General features: G+C 41.8%; 1 protein-coding gene across 1 annotated transcript in view; it reads right to left on the bottom strand.

The window, feature by feature from the left end:
- Positions 1-26,994, bottom strand: part of LOC110962196 (protocadherin Fat 3) — a 65,902-nt gene that overhangs the window by 8,865 nt on the left and 30,043 nt on the right. Inside the window, 29 exon segments of the mRNA XM_051937325.1 lie at positions 2,463-2,718; positions 4,340-4,756; positions 5,890-6,046; positions 7,492-7,645; positions 7,985-8,516; positions 8,690-8,847; positions 8,982-9,113; positions 9,488-10,050; positions 10,153-10,430; positions 11,064-11,261; positions 11,344-11,487; positions 11,689-11,826; positions 11,933-12,147; positions 12,292-12,505; positions 13,645-13,823; positions 14,042-14,275; positions 14,378-14,531; positions 16,263-16,459; positions 17,322-17,715; positions 17,842-17,976; positions 18,525-18,977; positions 19,601-19,821; positions 20,181-20,364; positions 20,447-20,554; positions 21,148-21,301; positions 21,662-22,026; positions 23,654-24,184; positions 24,309-24,482; positions 26,139-26,489. Coding sequence (XP_051793285.1) covers positions 2,463-2,718; positions 4,340-4,756; positions 5,890-6,046; positions 7,492-7,645; positions 7,985-8,516; positions 8,690-8,847; positions 8,982-9,113; positions 9,488-10,050; positions 10,153-10,430; positions 11,064-11,261; positions 11,344-11,487; positions 11,689-11,826; positions 11,933-12,147; positions 12,292-12,505; positions 13,645-13,823; positions 14,042-14,275; positions 14,378-14,531; positions 16,263-16,459; positions 17,322-17,715; positions 17,842-17,976; positions 18,525-18,977; positions 19,601-19,821; positions 20,181-20,364; positions 20,447-20,554; positions 21,148-21,301; positions 21,662-22,026; positions 23,654-24,184; positions 24,309-24,482; positions 26,139-26,489 — 7,390 coding nt within the window.

The following is a 26,994-nucleotide window of genomic DNA, read 5'->3' as shown; positions in this document are numbered from 1 at the left end:
CTGCTGAATACACTTTATACCAGTCTTAATGTGTGCAAGTGTGTATCACTGATAGGCATAGAAGGCTTAGGATTCTTTGTCTTGATGAGATATGTCCTCATCTAAATTGTAACTTTGTGAATTTGAGACTATATAAATTCTTGTACAGCAGTTTATATTGAGACACAGTTAATATTAATCTTTTCTTGTCTCTTTTATTTAACAAAGGCATTGAAAAGGATATTAATTTCACTATCAGTGCAAAAACTAGGGTACTGTATTAGCACAGCATCTAAAGCTTTAAAACTACACTCAGCACTATTTTACCGTTTTTTTGAAAATACTCTAAAGCTGTGCTTTTTGTTGTATATTTGGCAAGCAAGCATTCAGGGCCTGGCCCATCTTATAACCAAAACCGCACTCCACAACCATGTCCGTGAGGGCCAGGTTGTCTGGACATCAACTTTAGCTTTCTGAGCCCAAGCTACGTGGTCATGGTCCAAAGCGTATGGAACAAGTGAAATGCTCCTGTGGGAACGTGAGCAGTAAGGCAGCACCATCAATCAAACTAAATAAGAAAGACAGTGCAGCAGCCACCGGTCTAATTCGGGATGCAGGCGAGGGGACACTCAACATAATCAAGTTTTTTTGGAAATAGGAAACATTTTTTACTCTCTCTTTTTCATTTCTTTTCTCCCCTCACACACTCTTGTTCATTATTATGCCAGTGATTACGCTGCCATGTGCCAGTGTTGGCAGCCATGTCTGAAGCTGCAGACCCAGCCTCTCCTGTTATCCATCCGCCAACGCTCAGCCAATCCATATTCTCATTTTGGCCCCAAACTTTTTAAACCCCCCTTCAATTTCCCTATTGTAAGAGACATGAAAAAAAATCCTCATTTTCATTTTCTTTTATCTCTCATTGTGTAATATCTAATACCATCTTACTTGAAAAGTTAAATATTCACATTATAAATTCTGGAATAAGCCTAATTAAACTGAATTAAGTTTTAATGTAACCAATTAACTAGAAGTAGGTTTAGTTTGGCTCCTCTCACTTTTTTCATTAATTTTCTAATTTTCCATTCAGAGCAGTTTACAAGATTTTAATTAAGGAAACTTATTATCCAAAACAACAAACCAAACATGGGCGTGCTGCTAAGCTACAACAGTTTAAACACCATTTTCTTTTTAGCAACCAAAACATCAAATTGCTTTCTGTAATCCTTCCTGTAATTGGTACAGTAAACGTTCACTCAGAGGGCTTACTCCATAAGACATCCTGCCTTTGAAAGTACCGTTGCCAAAAACTGAGCATTATGGCGGCCTGATTCATTCATAGACTATTTTCCAAGTGTTTAATTATTCATCGCATGTTATTTATTCATGACGGAGCAGGTAGTACCAGAAAATGACCAATATGCTCCATTGTTATTTAGTATTTCACGTACTGACTTGTGCCCATGTATTGAAATATTCATCATTTGTGGTTGCTGTGTAAATAAGTAACTATACTGTTTCCAATTGATTAGTTCAACTAGCCATTAATACTGGAGTAATTACCACAATAATCTGTATATTAGTTCGCTATAAGCTTCATCACGTTTTAATTAATGGGTTGTGCTGTAAGTGTGAGTCTCGGGGGCACGTGTGTTTCTTTTTTTCTGCATACACTCAGCAGGGGACCAAAACAATGAAACAGCCCATTTCCCATTCCCACAGGAAAAAATCAATAATTAACAGTCAGGAAGTTCCCACTGGAAGCTGTATTATTAAAACAACAGGTTGAACAGAGAATCGAAGTATCTGACATCTACCATAGCGTTAAAAATGCAGAAATGTGAACTGTCGTCCTGGTGTTGACAGTGTTGGCAACTAAATAATAGACTGAAGTATAATTATCTGAAAATGACATCTTGCTGCTCTCCTTTCGTTTGTTGCCCTCTCAGTTCTCAAAGGGTACATATGAGACAAACTTGGATGGAAAAATGGGAGAAAACTTGGCAGAAAAGTTGACTGTCTTTGTGTGAAAGTGCTCCAGCAACTTTGATTTTCCTTAACTTTTTCAAGCAAAAGTAGGACAAGAACATAGGACATCACTTCCGGCTGATTACCCTGACCATTCAAACAGAAGTGCACAGGAGATGCAAGAGAGTTATCTTGATACAGGAAGACATAATTGCCATTTCAGCAGTGAAACATAAAGTTACATTATCAATTAGTTTCCCCGGGAAGTAAATAGCAAAACTAAAATGAAATGATAGCAAAATAAAAATATTACTTTTTGAGCACTCTTGCTTACTCTGGGCCATTTTCTTTGATGTGCGTGATCAAAAGGCATAGATCACTGTGAAATAAGCTCTCTCAGTGAAGATGGCAGTATGGGTATAACACAATGAGTTCATGGCCTCTTTACTCTGCGGCTTTTTGATCAGGTTAGAAGCTGTGTGTGCATCTGTGCATGCACGCTGTCGCTGTCTTACCCTGTGGACTGTTACCCCTCTGTGTTCTCTCCAGCTCAAAAGCTCTCTGCCCCCACTCCTCCTCTCTCTCATCTCTAACCCTCTCCAGCGCCTTTTCCCTCATTTCTTCGCCTTCCCAGGACACTTTGTGGGCCGGACTGTGCTCTGAGCGACGGGCCGATGCCGAGGGGAGATTGGGTGCTACGCTGCAGACGGCGATGCCCCTCCTGTTGGCCACACCTCGGACGCTGGACAGGTCTGAGATGAAGCTGCTTAACTGGAGAGACAGAAGAAAATATGCAGAAAGTACCTGTAATAGTGTATATTTTAACCAACAATGAAATAATCCTACTAGAGCCTGAGTGATACTTGATTTGTGGGGCCAATGCCATTTATAGGGATCAAAACATTATGAAATTCTTCTACATATATATATATTTATATATGTTGTTCGCTAAATTGAGTCAATGTTTATTAACTTTGCAAACACTGTAGCACCTCATCACTTGACTCCGCACTGCTGTCTGCTCTGTTGCATGTGCTGCAACAGCACAGAGGCTATTGGAAATAATGGAGTCAGGGCTGCTCTGCATAACAAACTATGTGATGACACCATTTCTAAATCACCCAAAGAATCAAGGATCAAAAGTGTTCATATTGTCAATATACCAATACGTCTGAGATCAACCAATATCGGCCGACCAATACATCAATAGGACTCTAAATCCTACAAAATCTATTTTTGTAGTGCTGATGTAACACATTCCTCAGAATTCCACTGTTGCTCAAAAATAATTACTAACCTTTTCAGAGAGCAATACTATTGGTCCTGGTACCATGTTTTTGTATTATAATGAACAATGGCACTGTTTATTTTGAGCTAACCCTACATACATCAATCTGCTGCCATGAATTCTCATTAGCGTACCAAATCGGCCCCTGCAAATGCCTTTTTTGGTTCTGTTTGAGTAATGTTTGTGTAAACCTCCAGTGCCCTGCTGTTGAATTATTTGGCCAGCTTTAAAAATAAAAAATACCACCAAACTCATACTAACATTTGAATTATCTTAGCTGCAGTTACAGCCACAGGTTTTTACAACTGTTCTAAGGGGATACCTTCCTGTTTGTAGAAAAGTCAAACAATCCTCATGAATACTTGGGTAGATTATTGCTTTCGGCTCATTTAACTCGGTGTCCCTCACTTGGACAAGTCGTTTTAATGCGACCACTTGGTGGCGCCAATTTTTCTAATTTTACACATGGGGGATTTAAATGAGAAAATAAATGAGAAAATACTTTATCCTGTAAGCTTTCTGTCCATATAATACCTTGGCTGTTCGACAGTAAATGCTGGAAAATTAATCATCCCACCTTTTCTATTATATCAAAATCCAGTTCACTCTTAGTTCTCGCACGAGAAGTACTTTTTTTTGTATTTGGCTGTGCAGCCCGTGTACCTTTTCTCAGGTACACCATGGTTGTTTGTCCCGTTGCCTATTAGTAAGAATAGGAGTAATAGAGAGAATAAGGTTCTGAATCTTTTTCAGACAATAAAAGGGGTTCAACCAAATTATAAAGGAGATGGAAGAGATACGCTGTTGCAACATAAATATTGACATTATGATATAAATTGATATTATGTGGGATTTTCATTATTGTAGTTTCATAATAAAACTTTCATGTTCATATATTAAAGGCTGCAGGACAGTTTAATAACATGGCAATCATACTATATTCACAGCAATATGGAAATATTGATCTAATTTTTGATTTTTCAGTGTGTCCTAGTTCATGAAATTACTCCCCATCACTAAACCTGCCGGTCCAGTAAGTTGAAGGTCACATTATGACACAGAAGATAGAGTCATTAACATCTGCCCATGAGCACTTCTGCACACCTGACTTCCTTCGCTGGATGTGGTCCTTTCTCCGTCTCCACCCCTCATGCCCTGGTTGCCGAGTCCACCTGGTAGAGGGGAGTGAGCGGTCGGACGCACCATGACCTGGGGAGGGCCTCCAGTCCCGCCTCCCACCTCACCATAGGTGCTTGTGGCTCCTGGTGACCCTGACAGACGCATGGCTTTAAACTCAATCCCTTCGGTGCCCATGCCAGTCTTGTGCAGCATGTAGCTAGCTTCTGTGGAAATTGCTGAGATGCCCATCACGGCCTGAGTGCTGGGGCCAGGGTCAGAGTCCTTCCTGAATTTGATTTTTTTCCTGAAGGCTACGAAGAGTATGAGGAGGAAAACGATGACAAAGGCGAGGACCCCGATGCCAATTATCTCTCCTGGTCCGACGTAAGAAAGAGGCTCAGCCTGGGCAGCATGAAAAGAAAAATCTCAAAAATTATAACAATATTGGACACAACATCTTGTAGTGAAAATACAAGAATTCTATGCATCATCAAGCATAGAAAGTCCAGCTTTAGGGACTTCCTTCCATTCGGATAATGAATGATGGCATATTTCTAACTTGCTGAGAAACTCTACACCTGTTGTTATGGCTAACCTTTTCTAAAAAAAAGTAGTTTATGTCTAAAAAGAATGGATGTCGAGGTACAAATCAATGTTTTCCCCTCGATCTGAAAAGGTTAGGAGAGATTCCTTACAACTGAATCAGACAGACATGTGAGAGTAATAGTAAATATGAGTGTTTGTTGAGGTGCACGGATACTGTGCAGCTGTCTTTTACTTTTAGGAGGATAAGCAGTGCAAATGGACACATTACATGTTGACAAGACAAACAGTGTTAAAAAGTGTTAGAAAAGAAAGCATGGATACATTCGGATGCATTACAGTACAGTACATTTCCACTTTTTATCGACTCACTACTGCAGGATTACAATTATCCCATTTCTGGTCTTGCAGTTCCAATGAAAATGATTAATACCACAGAATATATAATGAATACGCTCCAGTAAGAAAACTTTTACTTTTCTTCAGCACTGTTTCAAGTAATAGATGACTTCAAATGTTTCTAACAACAAACAAACTTAACACATACATTGGTTGTAAAAGCAACCCAATAAATTTTGTCAACCAAGGTTACTTATCTGCGGATTACAGTCTTCTGGGGAATAATGAAAGCACCTTCCTTCTTGCAAAGTGCAACATTAATTGGCTGCACAGTTTCAATATAAGGTATGTAGCGCACAATAAAAGTCAAGAGCGTGACAACTTCAAATGGAAACTGTGATTTACCCATTACCACACTCGCATTCATCTACTGCGGAGACAAAGATACCAAGCTGGTGAATAAGCCTTCCAGGAGGCCGCTGCACACTCAAAATTCTCAACAGCTTCACTGTGTATGCCAAGTCCAATTAGGTGCAGGCTGAATGCAGAAACGACAGTGTGAAAAGCTAGACATTTTTTGATTATACTTGAGTATGTGCTGCAATATATTTACTCCTTCATAATTACATTTTTAAGCTCAGTTCATACTTTACCTGCGTGTCATCATCTGGATCACCAGGAATCTGATCATCACAAAACTGACCCTCGTATCCTTCTGAACAGTTACAGTAGAATGACCCAAAAGTGTTGACACACTCCCCTCCATCTCCACACTCGTCCTGGTCACACTCATTTACATCCTCATCACATCTGTAGAGGCACGGATAAGTAAATTACTATGCATGGGTGCAGTTACGATGATTTATATCAAAACAGAAAAGAATAAAAGATGAAAGCGTGACAGAAAGTTAGAAAGAGAGAAAGAACGTAAATAGTTTGTAGATAATCTTTTCAGAAAGCCTTTCCTTTGCTTAAACCAAATGGGTTATCGTTACAGATGTCCATTTATGTGGCTCTGATTTACAGATGTATGCTCATAATGAGAAAACAGAGGCTCATGCTCTTAGAGACGCAAATTCCAAGCGAAAATCACAAACATAATTTCACTCGACACAGATACTGTACGTGCTCAACTCGGCTTGTCATTTCAAACATGGCGTCCTGCTGTGAGGGGGATCGAAAATACATGCATTTCTCTTTTCAATTATTTTTCTCCTTGATGGGATTTTCGAAACACTTTGCAAGAGTTGGACTGATGGAAGAAGAAAAAGAGTTTCTGCAGGAAGCTTCATTGTGCAGCTGTTCAAAGTTTTGCTTTAAATGATAAAAATGCAGAGAGTCATTAAGTATACGCAGTTTACTCATCAAGGCCTGGATGTGCTGGCCAGTGATATCCTCTCATGAATATTTTACTTAATGAATACTTTATATCCTACTTTAAAAAAGCTGAAATCTGCAAATTGCTTCATATTTGTTATGTTTTTCTGAGTGTATAGCAGAATTTTCTGGAAATTTTCTGACAGAATATGCTTTATTGTTAATTAAATGAAAATATTTCTGTGCGATGTTATTATTTAGCAGCCTGTATGAAAAGAACCGTTTCATAGCCAATTACATTCAACAGCTGTTTCCTTCTAGCAGAACATTGCATTTACTGTGCCTGTGGTTTCAATCTGTGTTTAACACGAACAGACAAAAAAAACCCGTTCATTTTTATCTCATTTTCATTCAGCTAAATGTGATTTCATTCAACTACCCCCAAAACATTTTTTTCCACTCTTTGTCAAAAATATGAAAGGACAGAACAAATTTCTACTTTGAGGTGAAACTGCTCTCTAGTGGCGGCTTCACTGAACAACAACATGTGCAGAGAGGTTATTTTAAAGGCAATTACTGAGCTGTAATTAAGACAGCAGCTAGAGAATGATTATAGGTTTTCAACCAAAATTATGCTGAATTAAATTAGAACCACTAATTTGTCCCTTACAATAACAACTAAAACACCACAGTGGGTACAGCTGTGTTAATGTGAGCTAACGTGTGTGATTAGTCGGAAGCAGATTCTTTCACGTTCCAGTGAAAGAGGAGATGCACGTGTTGGAGTGTCTAAATGATTCGTACCCTCGGTGCCATTGTGCTGATACTGACTAGATAGGACAAACAATTCATCAAAACACAATTCATCCGTTGTTACAGTCAGTAATTAAGGCTTGAAAGTGGGTGTGTATGTGCAATGGTGGGTTGTTTTATCTTACATAAGTCCCACGAGTCCTCGAGGACAGCCACAGAGAAATGCGCTCCCTACAGGCTTGCAGTCTCCACCGTTCTGGCACGGGTTCGGCATGCAGGACGTCAGTTCGATTTCACAGCGAACCCCAGTGAATCCAACACTGCAGCTGCACATGAAGCCTGTCGGACAGAGATTTGAAAAGTTTCACATAATACTCATCATCACGAATATTAATACAAGACAGGAATATTAAATAATGCTAAGAACATGTGATTTCTTTGGTGAGAGACTGAATATTTAAATAAATACAGGGACAGTTTCATGGTTGGTTCTGCACTAACAAGTCAGTAAATTAGAATTAAACAGAAATGCTAATACTTACTCAAGCTACAACAATTAGTTTCATATCACAACAATTGTTTATGCAATTCATTCATACAACTGCACGACTAACACCCACACTCATTCACACAGTCCTCTGCACACACACACACACACACACACACACACACACACACCTCCAGAGGGCAGGCTGCTACAGATGGCTCCATTGAGGCAGGGCTGACTGACGCATGGATCTGGATAAAGCACGCAGCCCAGCTTGACCTCGCTGAGCCCGGCTATCTCAGCGTAACGGCTCCTCTTATTCTGAAGTGGCAGCTCGTTGCCATTCAGCATCAACGAGCCCAAGCAGCCTTGGAAGCCATCCTGGGCTCTTGGAGGGCCCCTCGCTCCACGCTCCCCAAATCCTGCTCCTCCCTGGCTTCTCCCCGGTCCTGGGCTCGGCCTCTCGCCTTGTGTGTTCAGCGGCCTCACTTGGGCCCCGAAGAAAAATGAAGAATCTGAGGCCAGAGGCCAAAGACGAACAGGAGCCCGGGCTGCCCGACGGCGTTCCACATAGCTGTCGTCCAATGACAGGAGAGTATAGTTTCGAGTCAGCTCCAAGGCGACCGCGTGCCAGAGGCCATCATTTATTGGTCTGCCAGAGATGCCCATAATGCCAAGGGTGTTGTCACAGTCCAGCTGGAACCAGAGCCGACCACCTTCAATCTGGTGAAGGAAGGGGAAAACTAATTACATCTTTTAATTTATTGTTTTCAATTTCAATTGACAAACGCTTCACCGTTTTCCTTCCCTGTGCACCTTGCAGGAGTCAAAACTGAACAGCAACTTGCCTATTAATGCATAAACGTGCTATTAATCGCAGTTCATTTCCAATTTACCTTAAGCATGGTACAGGGGTTAACACGTGTGAACATAATGACTCCTCTTCTCTGGAGAGTCCTGATCCTCAGGCCGAGCCTCATCTCGCCACTCTGGCCGCTTTCTGTCACTCTGTACTTGATGTAGCTGTTTCCAGAGAAACTGAGAGAGGTTTGGCCTGCGCGTTCACAGCACACAGAAACAAAGAGCGGGAAGCTTTCATGTGACACCAAAAAAAAAAAAAAAATCTACCAAATATCTGTTGTTATCCACTTCTTTTACATGCACACAAGTGTTCCAATCAAATCCTACCTGCACACTCGTCTAGTCTCTCAGGCTGACACTGGCAGACAGATGGTGCTGTAGGACCAGAACGCACACACTGCATATCTGCTGGACAGGACTGACCTTCACAGAGCTCCACAGGGGTGGGGCATGTCCCTCCTGTTTGGAAAGGGGCAGATACATATATATTAGAAAATTATACCGCCACAATGTCAGAATGTAATCTGTCATCAAATCAAAAAAAGAGAGAATAAAAATACAGAACACAATAGATTTCTTTTATTCTTTAATGTATTTATGAATCCCTGTAATATATGCCTGTCTCGGTTATCTGGTTGTATATAGGTGATATTACACTGCCAACTTTTTCACAGCAAAGTTAGAGATATATTCAAGTACATGAAAACGCAATATCAAAGTCGGAAAGCATCTACATTCAGACACTTCTATTGGCCTATACTGGTAACGTGCGGTAACAAGTCAGTGGAGATGATACCAATGTGAGCTGCTGCGAATATTAGTGCAGTGCTCACCGGGGCAGGTGCAGGTTTCCGTACGGCTGAACTTCAGTGACACCAAGCTGACCCTCTCTGTGCTGTAGGTGACAGGTGAGCCGCCGTCCATCACCAGTAGGATTTCACACACCCGGTCGCCGCAATCCAGCTCCCCAGAGCAAGCGCTGCTCACCACCACCGCCCCAGACAGGACACCTCGAATCTGACCCCGCCCCGCCGCCTCCTCCAGCTTTGCAGACAGCTCCTGTGGGGAGTAGAACCCGCCCACCCGTCCACTGCCCGATGTCTCTGGTCTCTCCACGGCCAGAAGCAAGTCAACGTCTGATGTCCCCGTCACTGGCTGTACGCTGAGGATGTGGAGAGGATCCTGTTGTCCCGGTGACCATTTCCAGCCAGCTATTCCTCGTAAAGTCAGTTTGATCTGATTCAGATAGCGACCAAGTAAATCCTCCGGGGACAGGGAGCTGAAACGTAGCGTGAGGGCGCTACGTAGGAGTAAATCCGTCACCTGTTCGACCTGGACTGATACATCCGCTATCACGGCAAAACGTCCGTCGCTCACTGTAGCATTCATCTGGTATCTGAGAGAGGATGAGAAAATGTGTTGTATGTTTATACCCAAAAGTTTTTTTCCATTTTATTATCATTGTGTGGTTTTTTTTTCCTGTGTTTGTGCTTCGTACCTGCCAGGTTCCAGGCCTGGCAGCGCTACAATGCTGCCATCCTGTCTGTTGATCTTAAACATGCTCTTGGGCTGAGGTTTCTGTGTAAAAGACAGAACGTCATTGGGGTCGCGGTCAGTGGCGTAGATCCGACTGATCGGGCCTCCCTGGAAGGTATCCGTTGCCATGACGATGAAGATTTCCAGCGGGGAGACGGTGGGCTTGTACTGACTGTTCCCGATGACTCTCAGAAATACCCAGGAGGAGGTGGTAAGCCTGGGCTTACCAGAGTCACTTGCCTAAGACACCAAAACAGATTCATAGTGAGAGGTTGAAAAATTGAAAGAAACAGAAAGTTAGTGTTGAAACAGCTCTCCAGAAGACAAATGCATTTACAGTGGTGGGAAAAAGTTTTCGGACACCCTTAAAATTGCACACACTCTCAAATAATATCATGAAATATCTGTGGAAAAATCTTTTTTTGTGTTTCCAAAGGTGTGGCTGCATTAGACAGACAAATATATTTTCTTATTTATTGTTTACTAGAAAAACTTCACAAACTAAATTCTAATAAAATGACCCACTGCTCAAAATTTTTTGTTTTTATGGAACCGATCGATTTTAAGTTTTGAATGGCTTTTTAAGGATTCGTTTAGTATTGTTGCTGTGATTGTACTAAAAGAAACTGCACTTGAAGAGTGCACCTAAGAGTGATTGTTAATGTAATATACATGCAAATGTATATGGTGTCTGAAAACTTTTTTCCATCACTGTATATTAACAAGGCTGCCTTTCTAAACCAAGGAGCAGTGGCAGACTGTGTGAAAAGAGGCCAGACCCCAGTGCTGACTGTGTGTGTACCCATGCTGACAAAGTGGATTTGTCAATCAACCTTTCCTTATTGTACTAGTTAAAAAATACCAATCCCTAACCTGGATTTCAAGAGTGAATTCTCTGGGAGCTTCAGGGCCAAACACACGGCTCGTCCCCAGAGTTCCAGTCTGGTCTAAGGCGAAAAAACTTCCCTCATTTCCTGACACGATGCGGAACTCAAAAGGAGGGCCGTTTCTAGGGGAGTCTTTATCGCTAACCGACAGCTTCAGCAGGGTGGTGCTGGCAGCTTGGTTGAGCTAGAAATATTGAGAGAGAGAAGAGTTGAGGCAGCAAACAAATAAACACATAAATGCAGCGAGCAAACACACACAAACTCACCTGTATTATAGCTGTGGAGTTGGGAGGAGTGAAAACGGGAGGGTTGTCGTTGACGTCGGAGATGTCGATGTTGATAGTGACGGTGGACGACATAGCGGGAGAGCCGCTGTCAAACGCCTGCACCGACAGAGCGTACCTGGATACCTAGATAGAAGAGGATATGAGTGCCATATTTGTATGCATCAGACAATATGACAGGCTCTGTTATGCTTGCATAAAATATGACTTCATTGGGTGCTGACCTTGATGGGACTTGGTATTGTTTTTGTCCTGACTGTGTTCATGAACCAGAAAATTGCAATTGATGGTTTATGAGATTTTGCACTGTAAAAAAATAATCCTTACTAGTTCTCTGTCAAGCCTCTTATTGACTTTGAGCAGTCCTGCAACAGGGTCTATCCAGAACTGGTTGCTGCGGTCACCTTTCAAGATAGAGTAAGTGATTCGCCCATTCACCTGGCTGTCCAGATCTTCTGCTAACACCTAGAAGAAACAGACAGAGTCAAGATGAAATGACAAAAATGAAACCGTATTTTTAGTATAGATAGACCAATATAAAGGTGGTGAAAAAATGTATTCCAAATGTTACCCTTGTAATTGTCTGTCCAACAGAAGCATCCTCGCTGACCAGGACACTGTAGATGTCCTGACTGAAGGTTGGAGCATTGTCGTTGACATCCATGAGTTCAATGGTTACCATGGTAGCAGTGCTAAGAGGAGGGTTCCCGCTATCCCAGGCCTCAACGGTGAGGTAGTAGTCCTTGCAAACCTCAAAGTCCAAATCATCAGCCACTGAAATAGAGCCTTAGCAGAACATATTTGATTTAATTAAATCAGTTTTGTTTAATTTTTGTTTTTTGTAGTGTCTTTTGATTAATGTTTATTACTGATTACTGGTCAGATTTCACAATACCAAGCACTTAATCCTGAAAGTAACATTTTGCTCACCTAGTTTTGTGTCTATGATGAACTTTCCCAACTCGTTGCCCGACCGGATGTTGTAGGTGATCTCCGCGTTGGGTCCGATGTCAGCGCTCGTCGCCAACACACGTATGACCTCGGTTCCCACGGCAACATCCTCGGGGACAGTAACGCCGTAGTCTCTCCTCTGGAAGACTGGGGCATTGTCATTCACATCCAGCACCAAAATGGTCAAATCAACCTGAGGAAGACACGGGAGACTGAAGTGACAAAATACCAATTCATTTGTCTGTGCTGCTCCCAGCCCTGAGAGTTCAGCTGCAGCAACCTAGACAATGGGCTCACAAACATTGACGGGAGATAAGGTAGTAGAGGTTTTACTAATGAGATTGAGGGCTGAGGCAAAAAGCAACCGAAGCTCAAGAGGGAATATCCTGACTGCTAGATAAATGTTGCAAAGTTTTGTGGCATTATAGAATCAGATAAATGATGTTTTCACTCTGTGGAATTTGAGTCTGGTATTAGAATGATCCCAGTTCTACTTTCTGCAAGTGAGAAGACAATAATGCTGCTAGTTTTGCCATATGCACAGCTATTATATTACTACTACAAATACTACAACACCTCCTGAAACAACTACTACAGCATCTTTTGCTGCTATGACAGCTACAACTGCACAATAGCAGACAGTTCCAGCAGCAATGGTCAGTGAACCTCTAAATAAAATAAAAATAACACCTGACCTCACTTTTAGCCGGGGTTTACTTTCAGCCTGCGCTCGTGGCTCATTTTAGCAGCCTCCAAAAAACGTCAGACACAGAAACCCAGTGGGTGTGAGAAAGTCAACACAGTTTCAGCTTTCGTTTTATGATCTGCTCCCCTTCTTCCCTGCACTGCCTCGGTCTCTGTTACTGTCACCTTCCCCATCTTTCCTGTCCCACCCACTGCACAATTTGATGACGATCTATCTTAATTAAAATCTACCCAGTTCTTTATCTCATCTCTTCAGTAAACAACATGTTTTTATTCACTCGCTTTTTTTTTTTTTATTCCTGCCTATGGTCTAAAATACAGATTACCCTTCACCAGATGGCCAGATTCCATGCCCGACTAAACTGCAATTTAATATGACCAACATAAATTCAAATTATTCTGTTTAATTAGTCATTGTGCTAATTGCTTTTTACCGGAAAATCTTGATTATACCCCCAGAAATATACATGTTGTGTAGCCTGCTGTGAATTTCAATATTGTTCACCGGTGTGCAAGTATCTCACATCCCTTCCAAACTGTTAGATTTAGTAGTATACTGAAAGGTATGGCAAAAAAAAAAAAAAAGCACTAAAAATTGAATGTGTGTCACTTGGTTCTCCTACTAACCTGTGAGGACAGCGCTCCCTGCTGCCCAGCTCGGTCAGTAGCCTGGACACGAACACGATAGGAGTCGCGGCTCTCTCTGTCCAGAGATTTCTCTAGAATCACTATCCCAGTTACCGGGTCGATGGAAAAGAAGTCATTGACTGAATTCACCAGAGAGTAGACCACTGTTCGGTTAAGACCTGGACAGAGCAGATTGTACAAACTGTTTGTGATACAAACTATAGCCAATATATTATCAATCTTGGCCCATTCTTTTGCTTGGAGAAGTCAGACGTTTTATTATTTAGTGACACGGTGGCTCGAATCTGCATTTCACAGTATGAGGGGGAACTTTCGGTGCTCATTATCCTTGCTTGACATATTACACAGCCAACGCACGATGACAATAACATCATACCTTCATCGGGGTCGCTGGCTTGCAGTCGGGTAAGCAAAGCCTTGGGGGCGGCATTCTCATACACACTAGCCAGGTAATGAGGGGACGAGAACAAGGGGGCATTGTCATTCACATCCAACACTTTGAGAGAAATGTCAGATCGGCAGAACAGCCCTCCCCCGTCGGTTGCCTGGGCGATGAGTTTGTAGGTAGGTGTCACTTCTCGGTCCATCACGGTAGCTGTGCGCAGCTCACCTTAAGAAATAAATGGAAAGGTGAAGAAAAGCACTTTTAATATGCATGTACTGTTTTCATCAGACAAAAGCTTTACAAAAAATAAATAAAAAATGAATGTACCGGTGTTTGCATCCATATAGAAATCTTCAACCCCAATGCCAAACAGGGAATATTGGATCTCGGCGCTGGAGCCTGAGTCAGCATCTGTAGCACCCACTGTCAGAATGCCCTTGTTAGTGGGGATGTCCTCAGGAAAAGAGGCGCTATACACCGCCTGGCACATCACACAGACAACACATAGTGAATCCACACTTGGAATGAAAAAAATGAACCAAAAAAAAAGCACATCAAAAAAACACATTCAACTGTTAGGCGCTGCATCCATTATCGCTGCTGATAGAACAAAGTCAACACAGCTAAGTGCCCTTTCCAAACCAGCGTGCTCTCCTGCCAATGACTGCCTCTAGAAACGACCCCTGTGACCTCCAAATTTCATCAAGCGCCGACCGACACGATAGGAGAGTCAGTGTACTATGTCTAAGCAAAATGCAGCATATTGCACCCTGCTGCTCTGTTAGATCGGTGCTGCTGATTTTAAATTATTTAGAGCTGGAAAAAATTGCCGATTAAGGGATTCACTGATTAGATTTTGATAACAGATTAACTGACTGGGAAAAAAAAGTTGGTTTAATCCCTAAAACTATTAAGTAAAGCTCATCAAAAAATCACTGACAGTAGTTTTCTAGCTCAAGTTGAAATGCTGCAGCTGCTTTTACAATCAGACGAACTTCTACCACTGTTTATAGCATTATAAAGAAACATGAGAACAATGTGAGAATATTATGCGAACAATAGTTGTAGTACATTGTCCGACTCTCTTTGCCTTTTGATGCATTTGATGTTGCTACAATGCAATGCAAGACAGATCAAGCACTTTGTAGCTGCAGATGTTTGGCTTGCCTGAGAACAGAAAGACTATCAGAGGAGAAAAGGGAGACAAGGAGGTTTTCAAAGAAAATTATTAAGAGTTTTGAAAGAAAATGAAAGTTTTCCAACTAATTATGCGTAACTGAACTGAACCGCAGAATACTACAAAATGGAAGGAGATACTCCCAGAAGGCTTTACAGCCCAATTATGTTTCCATTTCCCAATGATTTTCCTCCCGTAGATCAGATTCTGTATTGGTATTAACTCCAGTTCTTAGGGTGAGTCGTAAAGTTGCACGGTAGGAATTAGCGTAATGATCTAAACTTAATTTGCTTTATAATTGATATCTGTAATTTGTTTGAGTAAATTCAGTAATTTCTCCAATTTAAAGAGCACCTTTCATCAGCTTTTAACTCCGGTTATTTTCAGATTACATCACACTCTCTATAAAAGTGCGATCTAAAAGCCAGTTCATGCATAAGTTACAGCACATCCCCTGAAACATAGTACAAAGACAATGTGTTCAAATTAATTCACACTGAGATTGTAGTCCGATGCACTGTGGAACAAAGAATCAATATTTTAACTGAACAAATCCTCTTCTACCACTGCAGCCTCAGACTTTGCTTTTGCTACCGAGTCATAAATATGCAAATTTTAACATTATTCAATCCAGTAATTCTCGGAGCTGAGTTGCTGCTGAAATTACCCAAAAAGGAAGTTCATCATTGTGGGAAGCGAGGCATCCACTTTGACACTTTGTCAGTCAGAAAATCAACACGTGACTGACTTGTCAGCCATACTGAACAAAAGGAGCAATTAGTCTACAGCCACAAGACTGGAACTTTTGACTATTAATTATTGTGTATGACTGTATTATGACATGATCAAAAGGAATGTATTCTCTAGACTAAAAACTAACTGGAATGCGTTTAACCGGGAGACCCGCAGAGGATGGAGATAATTGAAAAACAAGATGGCACACTAATTCATCTTGTTACATCCCATGGTCTCCTCCGCATGTGTTTGCTTTGCACATTTTCATTTTGCACCTTTCCATTTGTCTTTATCACTGACCTGGTTGCAGATGGGACTGTTGTCATTGGCATCCATTACGGTAACCTCCACGGCGGTGCGAGCCACATACAGCCCATCGCTGGCAGTGATGTTGAGCAGATACCAGTCCTGCTGCTCGCGGTCCAGCAGGCCGCTCACGTAAACCTTCCACTCCCCCTGCACAAGGGCCAGGCCGAACACGCCCCGCGGGTTTCCCCCTGCAGATTACACAGGTGAGAATTTAACACACTAAAAAAAAGCGAAGAAAGGAGTGAAAATGCGTCGCAGCGGAAGTGAGCAAGTTTTTATTTATTCACAAGATGAATAAGCTCATCCGTGCCCCCGATAGACACAAATGATGAAGGTACCCTTTGGAGCGATCAATAACCATCCATCATCGCCGTGTAAAACAGGCCAGTGGAGCAGCAGCCGTGGCCCTCCGAAGCTAAAAAGTTTGACCTTTTATGAGCAACGCTTCCATTAGGCCAATCTGTATTTTTAAATGCCAGAACACGAGGCCAAAACAAATCATCCACAGCCATTATCAGACAGCTCAGTGTGAATCGGAAACATTAAGCTCATCATCAAGGTGAGAGCTGCTGGAGAGGCCACACTTAGTCTCACACTGAAAGAGTGGCCAGACAAAGTCACGGGCAAGTCCATAAAAGACTGCAACTTGTTTTGGATTTTCAAGCTCATATGCATATTGTAATTGCACGGTTTTGTATAATCCCTTTTAAAGCACAATTTCGCCCGCTGTGTTAGATTACAAACAATATAAACTCACCTATTTTTTGCATCATATGTGAGGAATATTTTTTTGTAAAAGTTTTTCTCTTCTTTGCTTGACATGTTTTGAAGCATTATGCACATCATGTAATATTAAAACGAAATAAAAGGTTAATTGTGTTTGACATTTGAGGTAAAATTAATTTAAAAATTGACCTTTAATGTTAGCTACCCCATAAGGCCAATTAATACTTCTCCATGCAACACAACCTCGTCTTGCTGCACGAGGGGCATTTATTGCAGCACAGAATTTGTTGAGCTACACGACGGTAGCGAGCTCGAGGTCCTCACCAGTGATGTAGAAGCTGACAAGGCGGTTTTGATCTGTGCCGTCCAGATCTTTGGTTTTCAGAACAGCCACCACCTCGCCGAGGGGGTCGCTCTCCTTTACGGCTCCTCGGTAGAGCTCCCTCTCGAACCACGGCGGGTTGTCGTTAACGTCTGACACGGTGATGGTTACCACTGTGGTGGAGGAGAGGGACTGCGTCTCGGACAGATCAGAGGCCACGACTTCAAAGCTGTAGCTGGAGCAGGCCTCGTGGTCCATCTGACTCACAGTGGTGATCCAGCCTGTTTTGCTGTCGATGGCGAAGACTGAACTTGTCGTGATGGAGCCGAAGAAGGAGAAAGGTTCTTTGGTTAGATCCAGATTATAGGTGAGCAGAGGCCCGAGGCTGTAGGTTACCTGGATTTTTTAAAAAGGACACATAGAGTAGCTTTGTAAAGAATCTACAATGTCCTGCAATTGAGAAACATACAATAGTTTCAGTAAAATACAAAACATGCTCAGTCAAACTGGGCTGCAACACACTTGTCCATTGGAGCCCCAGTCTGGATCGAGAGCTCGCACTTGGACCACTCTTGTCCCGACCGGCATCCCTTCCATCACTGTTGCCACATAAGTGTTCGTCTCAAACACTGGCTTGTTGTCATTCACATCGAGGATCTACAAGACGACAGATCTTCAGCGATTCAGCTCAATAAAGCAAATCAAACACGAAAAGATAATGTAATAATGAGTACGATTCCCTCGTTGTCTGCGTTTTAATTACTTGGGCGCATAAATTAATGACATTGTTATTCTTTTTGAAATTGTTCTACACATTAAGAAAATCTGCATTAGTGTTTCATAAATCACCACTAAAAAGCAAAATGTGGGAATTAATTACATGTGCATATTCACTGGAGATCGTCCTTGCTCTTGTGTTTTGATTTGATATGCAACATAAAAAGCCGGTTTCAGCCTGTTTTTCCAGTCACACCGCTATACTGAAATGTGTTGCTCTGGAGCTGCGGGCTCCTTCATCATCATTACTACATTCAACACTTGTGATTTATTTTTTCTGACGCTTAAACACACCTCTGTTTTCTCTGTGTTGTTTTTTCCCATTATTTTTCTTTTATTGAACTCAGCAGCTGAAATAAAGATTAAAGCTGACTCACTTGGATTCAACTGAAAACAAGTCAACAAAAAGACTTCACTAAGGCACCCACCTTAACCTCCAGGTCCACAGTGGAGACGGACTCGATCAGGTCTCTTCTTGCTGTCGCCGCCACCTTAAAGCGGAAGTTGCTGACCGCTTCGTAGTCCAGCGGCTTGACCAGACGGATGAGACCTGACTCCCTCTCCACCAGGAAAGTTCCCCCTTTGTTGCTGTCAATTGTTTCTCCGACAACAACAGTGAAGAACCCCGTCTGGCCCGGGCCCATGTACACAGACCCCAGAGCTGTTCCAACCGTCGTGTCCTCGGGGATGGTGAAAGAGTACTGAGGCTGGCTGAACGAGGGAACAAACGCATCAGGAGGGACGACGTGGATGAAAGCGGACACCAGGGAGTGCTTGGCCGGAGAACCGCAGTCTGTGGCTTTGACAAAGAAAGACAGTACAGTGCCCTGGAGGTGGTCGACTGTGCTTTTAGTCATCATCCAACCACTGTCTGCCTCCACCTGAGCAACAGAAAAGCCACAGCATTAAATCAGCTTTAAGGACAAAAGCTTTTAATGTTTTCAGCTTCTGTAAATGAATTTACATCTTTGATTCCGAGCCAACAAGTTCTTGCTGTTTTGAATTCTTAATTTTTTATCAATATGGGGAGAATAAAAGTAGGACTTTATCAGCTTTCTATTCACATACTGAACCGTGGTCAACAATACAATTTGAGCTTCAGCTTCATGTATTTGTATGCTACAACCGTAAGCTTTTAATCCCACAGTGTTTGGTTCCATTGTAAGCAGACAGGTCTTGATTTATTCTTTATTTAATTTTAATTGTATTTCAAAAATCGACCAAAGCATCAAACTTAATGCCAAATCATTTAGATTTGATGAGGAGAAATCTATAATCTACAGTTAACAGATGGCTGTTAATCCTCTAAAATGTGGAGGGGGTGTTGGCTGTTAATATCCCTTAATTGAAAATCAGGGCAGCAGCATAAATATTCTGCTTATGTGAGGTGCAAATCCATTTGTGGAGGTTTACATCTGGTTACAGTTTTATGTCTTTTCATGTATTATGTAGTGATTTTATAACAACATCACATGTTTTATGAGGGGAGAGTTAAAGTACTGACCTCCAGAACATCAACCAGGGACAGGCGTGCCTCGCTGTAAAGGGAGTAGGTGATCCTCCCGTTAGACCCAGCATCGGGGTCAGTGGCCTGGATCTGTGTGACAAGTGAACCTTTGGCAACGTTTGCTTTAATGCTCATCCGGTACTCCACTGCTCTGAATCGAGGGGCGTTGTCGTTCTCATCGGCAAGGACCACTCGCACTGTGCAAAATGATGCCCGCCCTGAAAAATAACGACATAAATGGACACACTGATCAAAGCACACGAGACAAAATTGTCGTTATTTCACAGCTGCATTCGAGGCCAGTCTTTTTGTTTCATAAAACGCAGTGAAGCTGTGATGTGAATAAGCTTAAATATTCATGAGTCTTCACAAGTGTGGGCTCTTATTGTACAAAAACAATCATCTTCTAGGTGACATCTATAGTGCACTTAACCGAAACAGTGCATTATTATTATCTAAGCATTTGCCCTTCTCGGTTTAGAGGTAAAACTTTTTCTTTCTTTTTTTTATATTAGCGGATTTAAACGTCTTTTTTGAATTTCTCGTCAGATTCTCAAGTCAATGTCAAAGATAATACCTCCACCATCCAGCGCCATAACAGTCAGCACCATGTCCTTGTTGAGAGGATTTTCTCTGTCTAATTTCTCCACAGTGGATATGACTCCATCTGCATCAATGGTGAACTGAGATTTCCCCAAGTCATTGATGAAGGAGTAGGTGATCTGGCCATAAAGTCCAGAGTCCTCATCTGTCGCACGAACCTGGAGGTCCACACAGAAATCCAGTTAAAAGAAAAAGTGTTTATTATAAAGCTCTACAATTCCCAACTGAAAGTGAAATTACCTGGATGACCTTTGACCCAGGAGGGGCATTTTCCTGCACCTCAGCCAGGTAGAATCTCTGGCTGAATACTGGGCTGTACAAGTTAGCTCCCAGGACACGCACAATCACCTGTGAATCACAACCTCATAGTCATTCTTTCATCGTCACCCTCATCGTCTGCTGACATTTGGTTGATGGCATCCCAATAAACATCACTGCCTTTGTCAAGCACGGTCAAATCACTGCGGCATGCAGATCAGTAGAACAAGCATCAGGCTTGTTCACAGAAGACGGGAATTAAAGGCCAGCTGCAGACACCAGTGCACCGTGAAAAACTACTGTGGACGTATGCTGCATTTATATCACGTCAGATAAAGAAGCAAAGAAATGTGTTACCATATGTTATTGCTACAAAAATATGGGATATCACATCCAAATAATCTCTAAATGTCCCACTAGTAATTACCCCCAAGAGAAAGATGTGAACATTTTTTCCAGGTGGCAGATCATGGTGATAGTAAATCTGATATGACAAGACATTAACCTAGAACTGAGGAGCGGCAGTTATGGCAGACAGCTGGGAGTGTCTGTAATAAATTTGAAGTGAGGGGTTGCTAAAGAAGGTCACTCGGCTTTCTGTACATAAACACCGCAGAGGGTTTAAAAAAAAGAGCAAATCAGTTGACAGAACTTAAATTGTAACTGCCAAGACACTGTCTCACCTGAGCAGTGTTGGTGAAGACTCCATCTGACACAGACACATTGAGTTGATACGAGAGTTTCATGCCTTGTCTCCTCTTGTTAGACAGACGGAGCACCCCTGTATCTGGCTCCATCATAAAAGTCATTTTCTCATTCCCTGAGAGAATACTGTACCTGAAGGCAAAAAAAGAGTACAATGTTGCTTATGAAGTTTGTTTTTTTTTTTTTTTTGCTCAGATGATGCTGGAAATATAAGTATCTTTGTATCCTGAAAAGTGCTGAGCCTTAACTACTTGAGAGAAAGACAAATAATAAAATGAAATTAAAAGAAAATGATTTTATAACCAAAAACAGGAACAAGATTACCTGGCAGGCACTGTGTTTTTCTGCATGTAATGAACTGAAAAGTTTAGATCAAGATTCAGCTGGGTTCAACAGTGAATCATGTACATAGATTCTAATCTTTACTGTTCCAAAACTTGGCAGAGGGAACACCAGATCCAAAACTTTTTAAAGTCTCTTTTTTTCCCCTACCTCAGTCTTTGAGCATCACAGATGTCAGCATCAGATGCCTGAACACAAGTCACAAAGTGTCCTCGGGGAGCCAATTCGCTGACAAAGGCCTCGTACAGCGCTTGGCTGAAATTAGGTGGATTGTCGTTTGTGTCAGTGACAATAACGGTGACACTAACATCACTGCTAAGGGCAGGGTCTCCACTGTCCGTCGCCCTGACAATGAAGTTGTAGCGCTGGATGAGCTCATAGTCGAGCAGACGTGCGGTGAATATCAGTCCGCTGCTACTATCAATGTGGAAGTAGTCGGTGCTGTTGTAGATGTCAGATAGGATCTGGTAGCTCACCGCAGCGTTCTTTTCTGAGTCCTGGTCCTGAGCAAACACCTACAAGGAGAACAACATTAAAATTTGCACCGCCTCATGCCTTATTCAAGATAAAGTCTGTTTGCTCTACTCTTTACATACTCTAAAGTTACAGCACCAATGCTAAGGTCAAATGAAGAATGTAAAAGTTCGAGGTTTCACTGAGACTCCGTTAGGGTAGAATCACATCTAAAATCACATCAAACAACGTGCCCAACATTCAACATGACCATTTTGTGAAGGTGCTATATTCTTTAAAAAGCTGAGAATTAGATATTAGTTATTGATTAATGAAACATGAAAAAACTAGGTATTGAAAGTGGATGTAGAGGAGGCATGGCTGTTTTTGCTTTTGGTTTGATCAACTGTTATGAGCTGCAATAACAAGAAAACAATTATTAGGATGTAACAGTGAACCAGAAGCCCACATTATGCATATTCATTGTATGACCTACATGGTAGACAATACTGCAATACCCCGAAGCAAAGTATGTCTCTGAACCCTCTGAACCCAAAGCACACTGCTGGGTATGAATGCCATGCTATCTTTTGCTATTTTTTTTTTAAGTAACCGCCTTTATTAGAGTCACAAACTGGAAAACCAGAAACAGTCCTTGGATTTTCACCTTTCTGTTGATCCTACAACCACAACTACCATTCATGAGTAACTACTGGTTCTGTCAGGGAAATTTTTCAAATCTGTGTCTTTGTATCTTCTCAGTCATCCAAGTAATGATAATTCTTAAGAAGATCCAAATCTTAGCTTAAAATTCAGATCTCTCATCATTCTACACGTCTTGCTCAAAAATTCACCAAAAGGAAACTCTTCGCTTTAACCAGATCATGTTAAAAACAGAGAAAATTCTGTGCTATTTGGTGCAGTTGTGAAGCCACTAATGACCAATTATTCATGTGACAAACAGTCATGTGACAAAAATTCTGGGACTTTTTGGCTGGACACAAGTATAAGACCAAATTAAAAAATGTCACTTATGACACTTCAATCATATATAGAATCACTGGAACATCAGTGGGCATTTTTGTCAAAAACAAATTCTCTTGTGTCTCTTTTTAAGGATTTATTTCCTTATAACTGTATAATACTCCCCAGAAGACATTTTTGAATTCTCTCTACTTGTAGTCATGGTTGTACTGTTTCCATAGACGTGCATGAGTTTATCTTGCAGTGAAATATTTGACAAGATGTGACAGAATCAAAACTCCTAGAAACTGCTTGGTGTTCAGAGGGTCAAGGCACAGTGACATGAAAGTAATCCAACGTTCTTAGACTGTTCTTTCATGTTTCTTGGAATATTTATAAATAATATCCAGATAAGGTCATTATCCTAATTTGATTACTGGCTAAAGAAATTGCAATTTAGTCTTGTGATGTTTTGTCCAGAGAGAAATATGTTGCAAATGTGTTCCTCAGTGAAAGGCACTGGTTCATTGTTCTTCAAAGGTCAAGAGCATCCACTGGGAAATTTCTAGGGAAATATCACACTATCCTCTCATACATAAATGATCTGACAATGAATACCCATCCACAATCCCGCTGAAGTGAGTTTTAAGTGTAAACAGTCATTCAGTTAGAGTACACACTGGACTGACTCAGTAAACAAAGACACACACACACACACACACACACCTGTAACACTGTTGTTCCAATCATGGAGTTTTCAGCCAGCACTGCAGAGTATGAAGTGTTGAGGAACAGCGGTGGGTTATCGTTCACATCCAGCATAACAATGTCCACGTCGACCTCTGACTTTGCACCAGTCAGTGTATCTGTAGCCTTCACAGTTAAGCGGTAGTACTGGGTGGTCTCGTAGTCTAACGGGTAAACCACGCTGATGATCCCGGTGTCAAAGCCGATATCAAACTGGAGGAAAGGGTCTCCGTCCGTGATGGTGAAGATGATGCTCTGGCCCTCAGGAGTGCTGGCGTTTATACACAGGACAGACGTGGAGACAGCCACGTCCTCTCTGACAGTTACACCGTAGAAGGGCTTGTCAAACACCGGCATGGCTTTATTTACTACAGTCACAGGCAGCTCCACCTCGCTGGACAGAGTGGGGTAGCCACCGTCAGAGGCCACAATGACCACCTTGTACTCTGCGTTGGATAAATCTGCCTCGAAGGCTCGTTTTAAGGTCAGCTCTCCTGTCACAGGGTTCACCTGCATAGTATAAATAAATTCTGTTTTGAGCAATGGAATGTACAAACCCATGCCTTGTCAAAATTGCTACAATATGTAGCCTCCCACATGAAATTAAGAAAACACAAATCAAAGCAGCTCTCACTTGAAAGTTCCTGTGCTCCTCCTTAAGGCTGTAAGTCACATCTCCATTCATACCAAAGTCTTGGTCAGTGGCTGACACCCTGAAAATAGCTGATCCTGGCTCTGCTTCCACCTGGACTACAGCATAGTAGGGCAGGTTTACAAACTCTGGAGTGTTGTCATTCACATCCTCCACCTAAAGGAAGGCAAGGATATGAAAATATATACAGGGGTTTTAGTAAGGTGACAGTGAAAAAAGTGACGATTGTGGGACGAAGGGTTTAATGTTGTCATGGTCTGGTTATAATTTGAAAAGATCCCTGTAGTTTTCCTTCCTCCCTTTGTGTGTTTCCCTCCTTTTCTGACTGCCCTGATTAGTTTAACCCGGTTCTTGTGAATCACTTGTGTCTTGTCTCCTCATTAGTTCCCTGTGTATATATAGTCCTGTGTCTTCCTTTGTTCTTTGTTCTTCCTATTTAGTCTCCTGCTGCAACCCTGCTTTTTCCTGCTTCGACACCTGCCTGTTTGCTACCCTCCTGTTCACCCACCTTGTGTTTGCCTGCCTAGATTTGCACCTTGTGTGCCTCATGCTGGTTTGTATATTGGAAATTTAGTATTTTGTTTTTTGAGTTTTATTTGCTTGGAATTAGTGTGTTTAGATTTCACTTGGACTGTTAGTTTGGCTCTATCCTTGAATCACCAGCCACATTTGTTTGATTCATCACCTGCCCCTTAAGTTACTTTTTTCTGTGACTACAACCTGTCTGCCTTGTGCCTGCACTCGAGTTCTGTTCCTGATATTCCAGTGACAAATGTAAAGTAGGAGGATTAGTACACTAAACAATGTTGTGCGGGCAACTGTATAAGTCATACCACATGATTATGGCAAACAGTAATACAGTAACTGCCCTAAGACTCAAGGTAAAGCATCGGCCTTCACTACTCAGACTCAAGTGATGCTAAACTGGGGCATAAACCTGCCATTTCTGCCGTGCATTTCCCACAGCTTTCTCCTAACCTTTCCCTATCTGCATACTTCACTATGTACCTTCACTATATGTCCAAGCAGCCACCTACATACTGAAAATGACAAGATTTGCCAAAAATCTGTATATGGTAATAAGTCTGCCCTGCTTGTTCTTTTGTTTTTGTTTGTTTGTTTGTTTTTGTGAATACCAATTAGAGGGCTCGCCTCCCTGGATGCGAATATCCCACTAAAATTATATGAAGGGTCACGGTTGCTAGCTCCTGAGCTACGGATGCAATTGTGATTAGTTTAAAAAAAAACAACAAAGAAGCGAAGGATGGATAACAAAGTGCAGTCAGACCATTCTCCAATCCTGACACAGCATTGAGGAGAAGGGTCTGGCAATGCGAGACTAGATCCTCACTAACCTCTAAACCATTCAATTTTCCAACACTAATTTGTCTTTGGGAAGTTTATTACATAAAAAGCATATTCTTTATCCAACATTTCACTGAACCCACAGCACATCATACATTTGAAACATTCAAAACCAGCTGACCAGGTTTCTTAGAGCTGCTACTCTATATAAACTCAACCATCAAACTAAAAAGAAAAGACAAGGCCTAACTGAGGTCTGGACAACTTAAGCTCTTAAAAGTCTAAAATGTCAAATCCAAAGACACCCAATTTGAGTCTGATTGTATAAAGGTGTAAGGGAGTGAATAAGCAGAGTCACTGAGAAAAATAAACCTTATATGTAATTCAAAGCTCTCTTGACAGACTAAATAGAAAATACGTGAGCGGCAAGGAGACCTGAGTAGAGGAAGGAAAGCACAAGCAACAAAAAAACAAAGTCTTGCACACACACATGACTTCCACACCCACCTGTACTTGCACAGTCGCCCTGGCCACTCTCAGTATCTCGTCTTCTCTGCTGACCTCCACCACCAGCTCGTAACTCTTCCTCTCCTCTCGGTCAAAAGGCACACCGGTGGTGAGCACCACTCCACAGGTGGGCCGAATGGTGAAGCGCCCTCCGGGGTTCAAGAGGGTGTACTTGAGTGGCTCGTTGAGGCGGTGGCCAACTGTGTTCACTACAGTCACTACAGTGATGTTGGGGATGTTTTCTGGGATGGAGGCGGAGTAGATCGGGTAGGTGAAGAGAAGGCCACTGTCTATAGCCTCTCGGACAAGCACAGTGACTGATGCCATGCTGGAAAAACGTCCATCCCATACCTTAAACAAATACATATTATGCTTGTATTATAATATTCATGATGGAGGACTCAGAAATTACCAATATAGAGAATGTAATACTTGATTTTGAATGTGTATACTGTCAAACCTCAAAAGAATGTCGTCAAATCAATATGGGTTTTGCTCATTCCTAGTTAATTGAACTTATATATAATTGTCTTTTTTAATTATCTTCTGACCACTTTAGAAACTAAAAACATGAGCTCTTCTATTTTGCCATTTTGACCTAAAATGATGAACTGAAAGCACAAAGAGCTGAGAGTTCGCTCGACTGATGAAATAAAGATTAAAAGAAACAAAATAAACACATAAGCAAACTTCCCAGGAGGTTTAAAGACTTCTGTTGTTTGTGATTTAAGAAAACAGGCATGGTAGAAATTTGCTGTGTGTCTTTAATACATGCTAAATTAGGTTATGGTTGTTTCTTTTCATAAAACCGTTCCAACCATGAAAAGGTTAGTAGTGAATTCAGTCCCTACTCTCA

This window comes from Acanthochromis polyacanthus, chromosome 17 (assembly GCF_021347895.1).
Source record: "Acanthochromis polyacanthus isolate Apoly-LR-REF ecotype Palm Island chromosome 17, KAUST_Apoly_ChrSc, whole genome shotgun sequence".
NCBI lineage: Eukaryota > Metazoa > Chordata > Actinopteri > Pomacentridae > Acanthochromis > Acanthochromis polyacanthus.
This window is presented reverse-complemented; position numbering and strand designations above follow the sequence as displayed.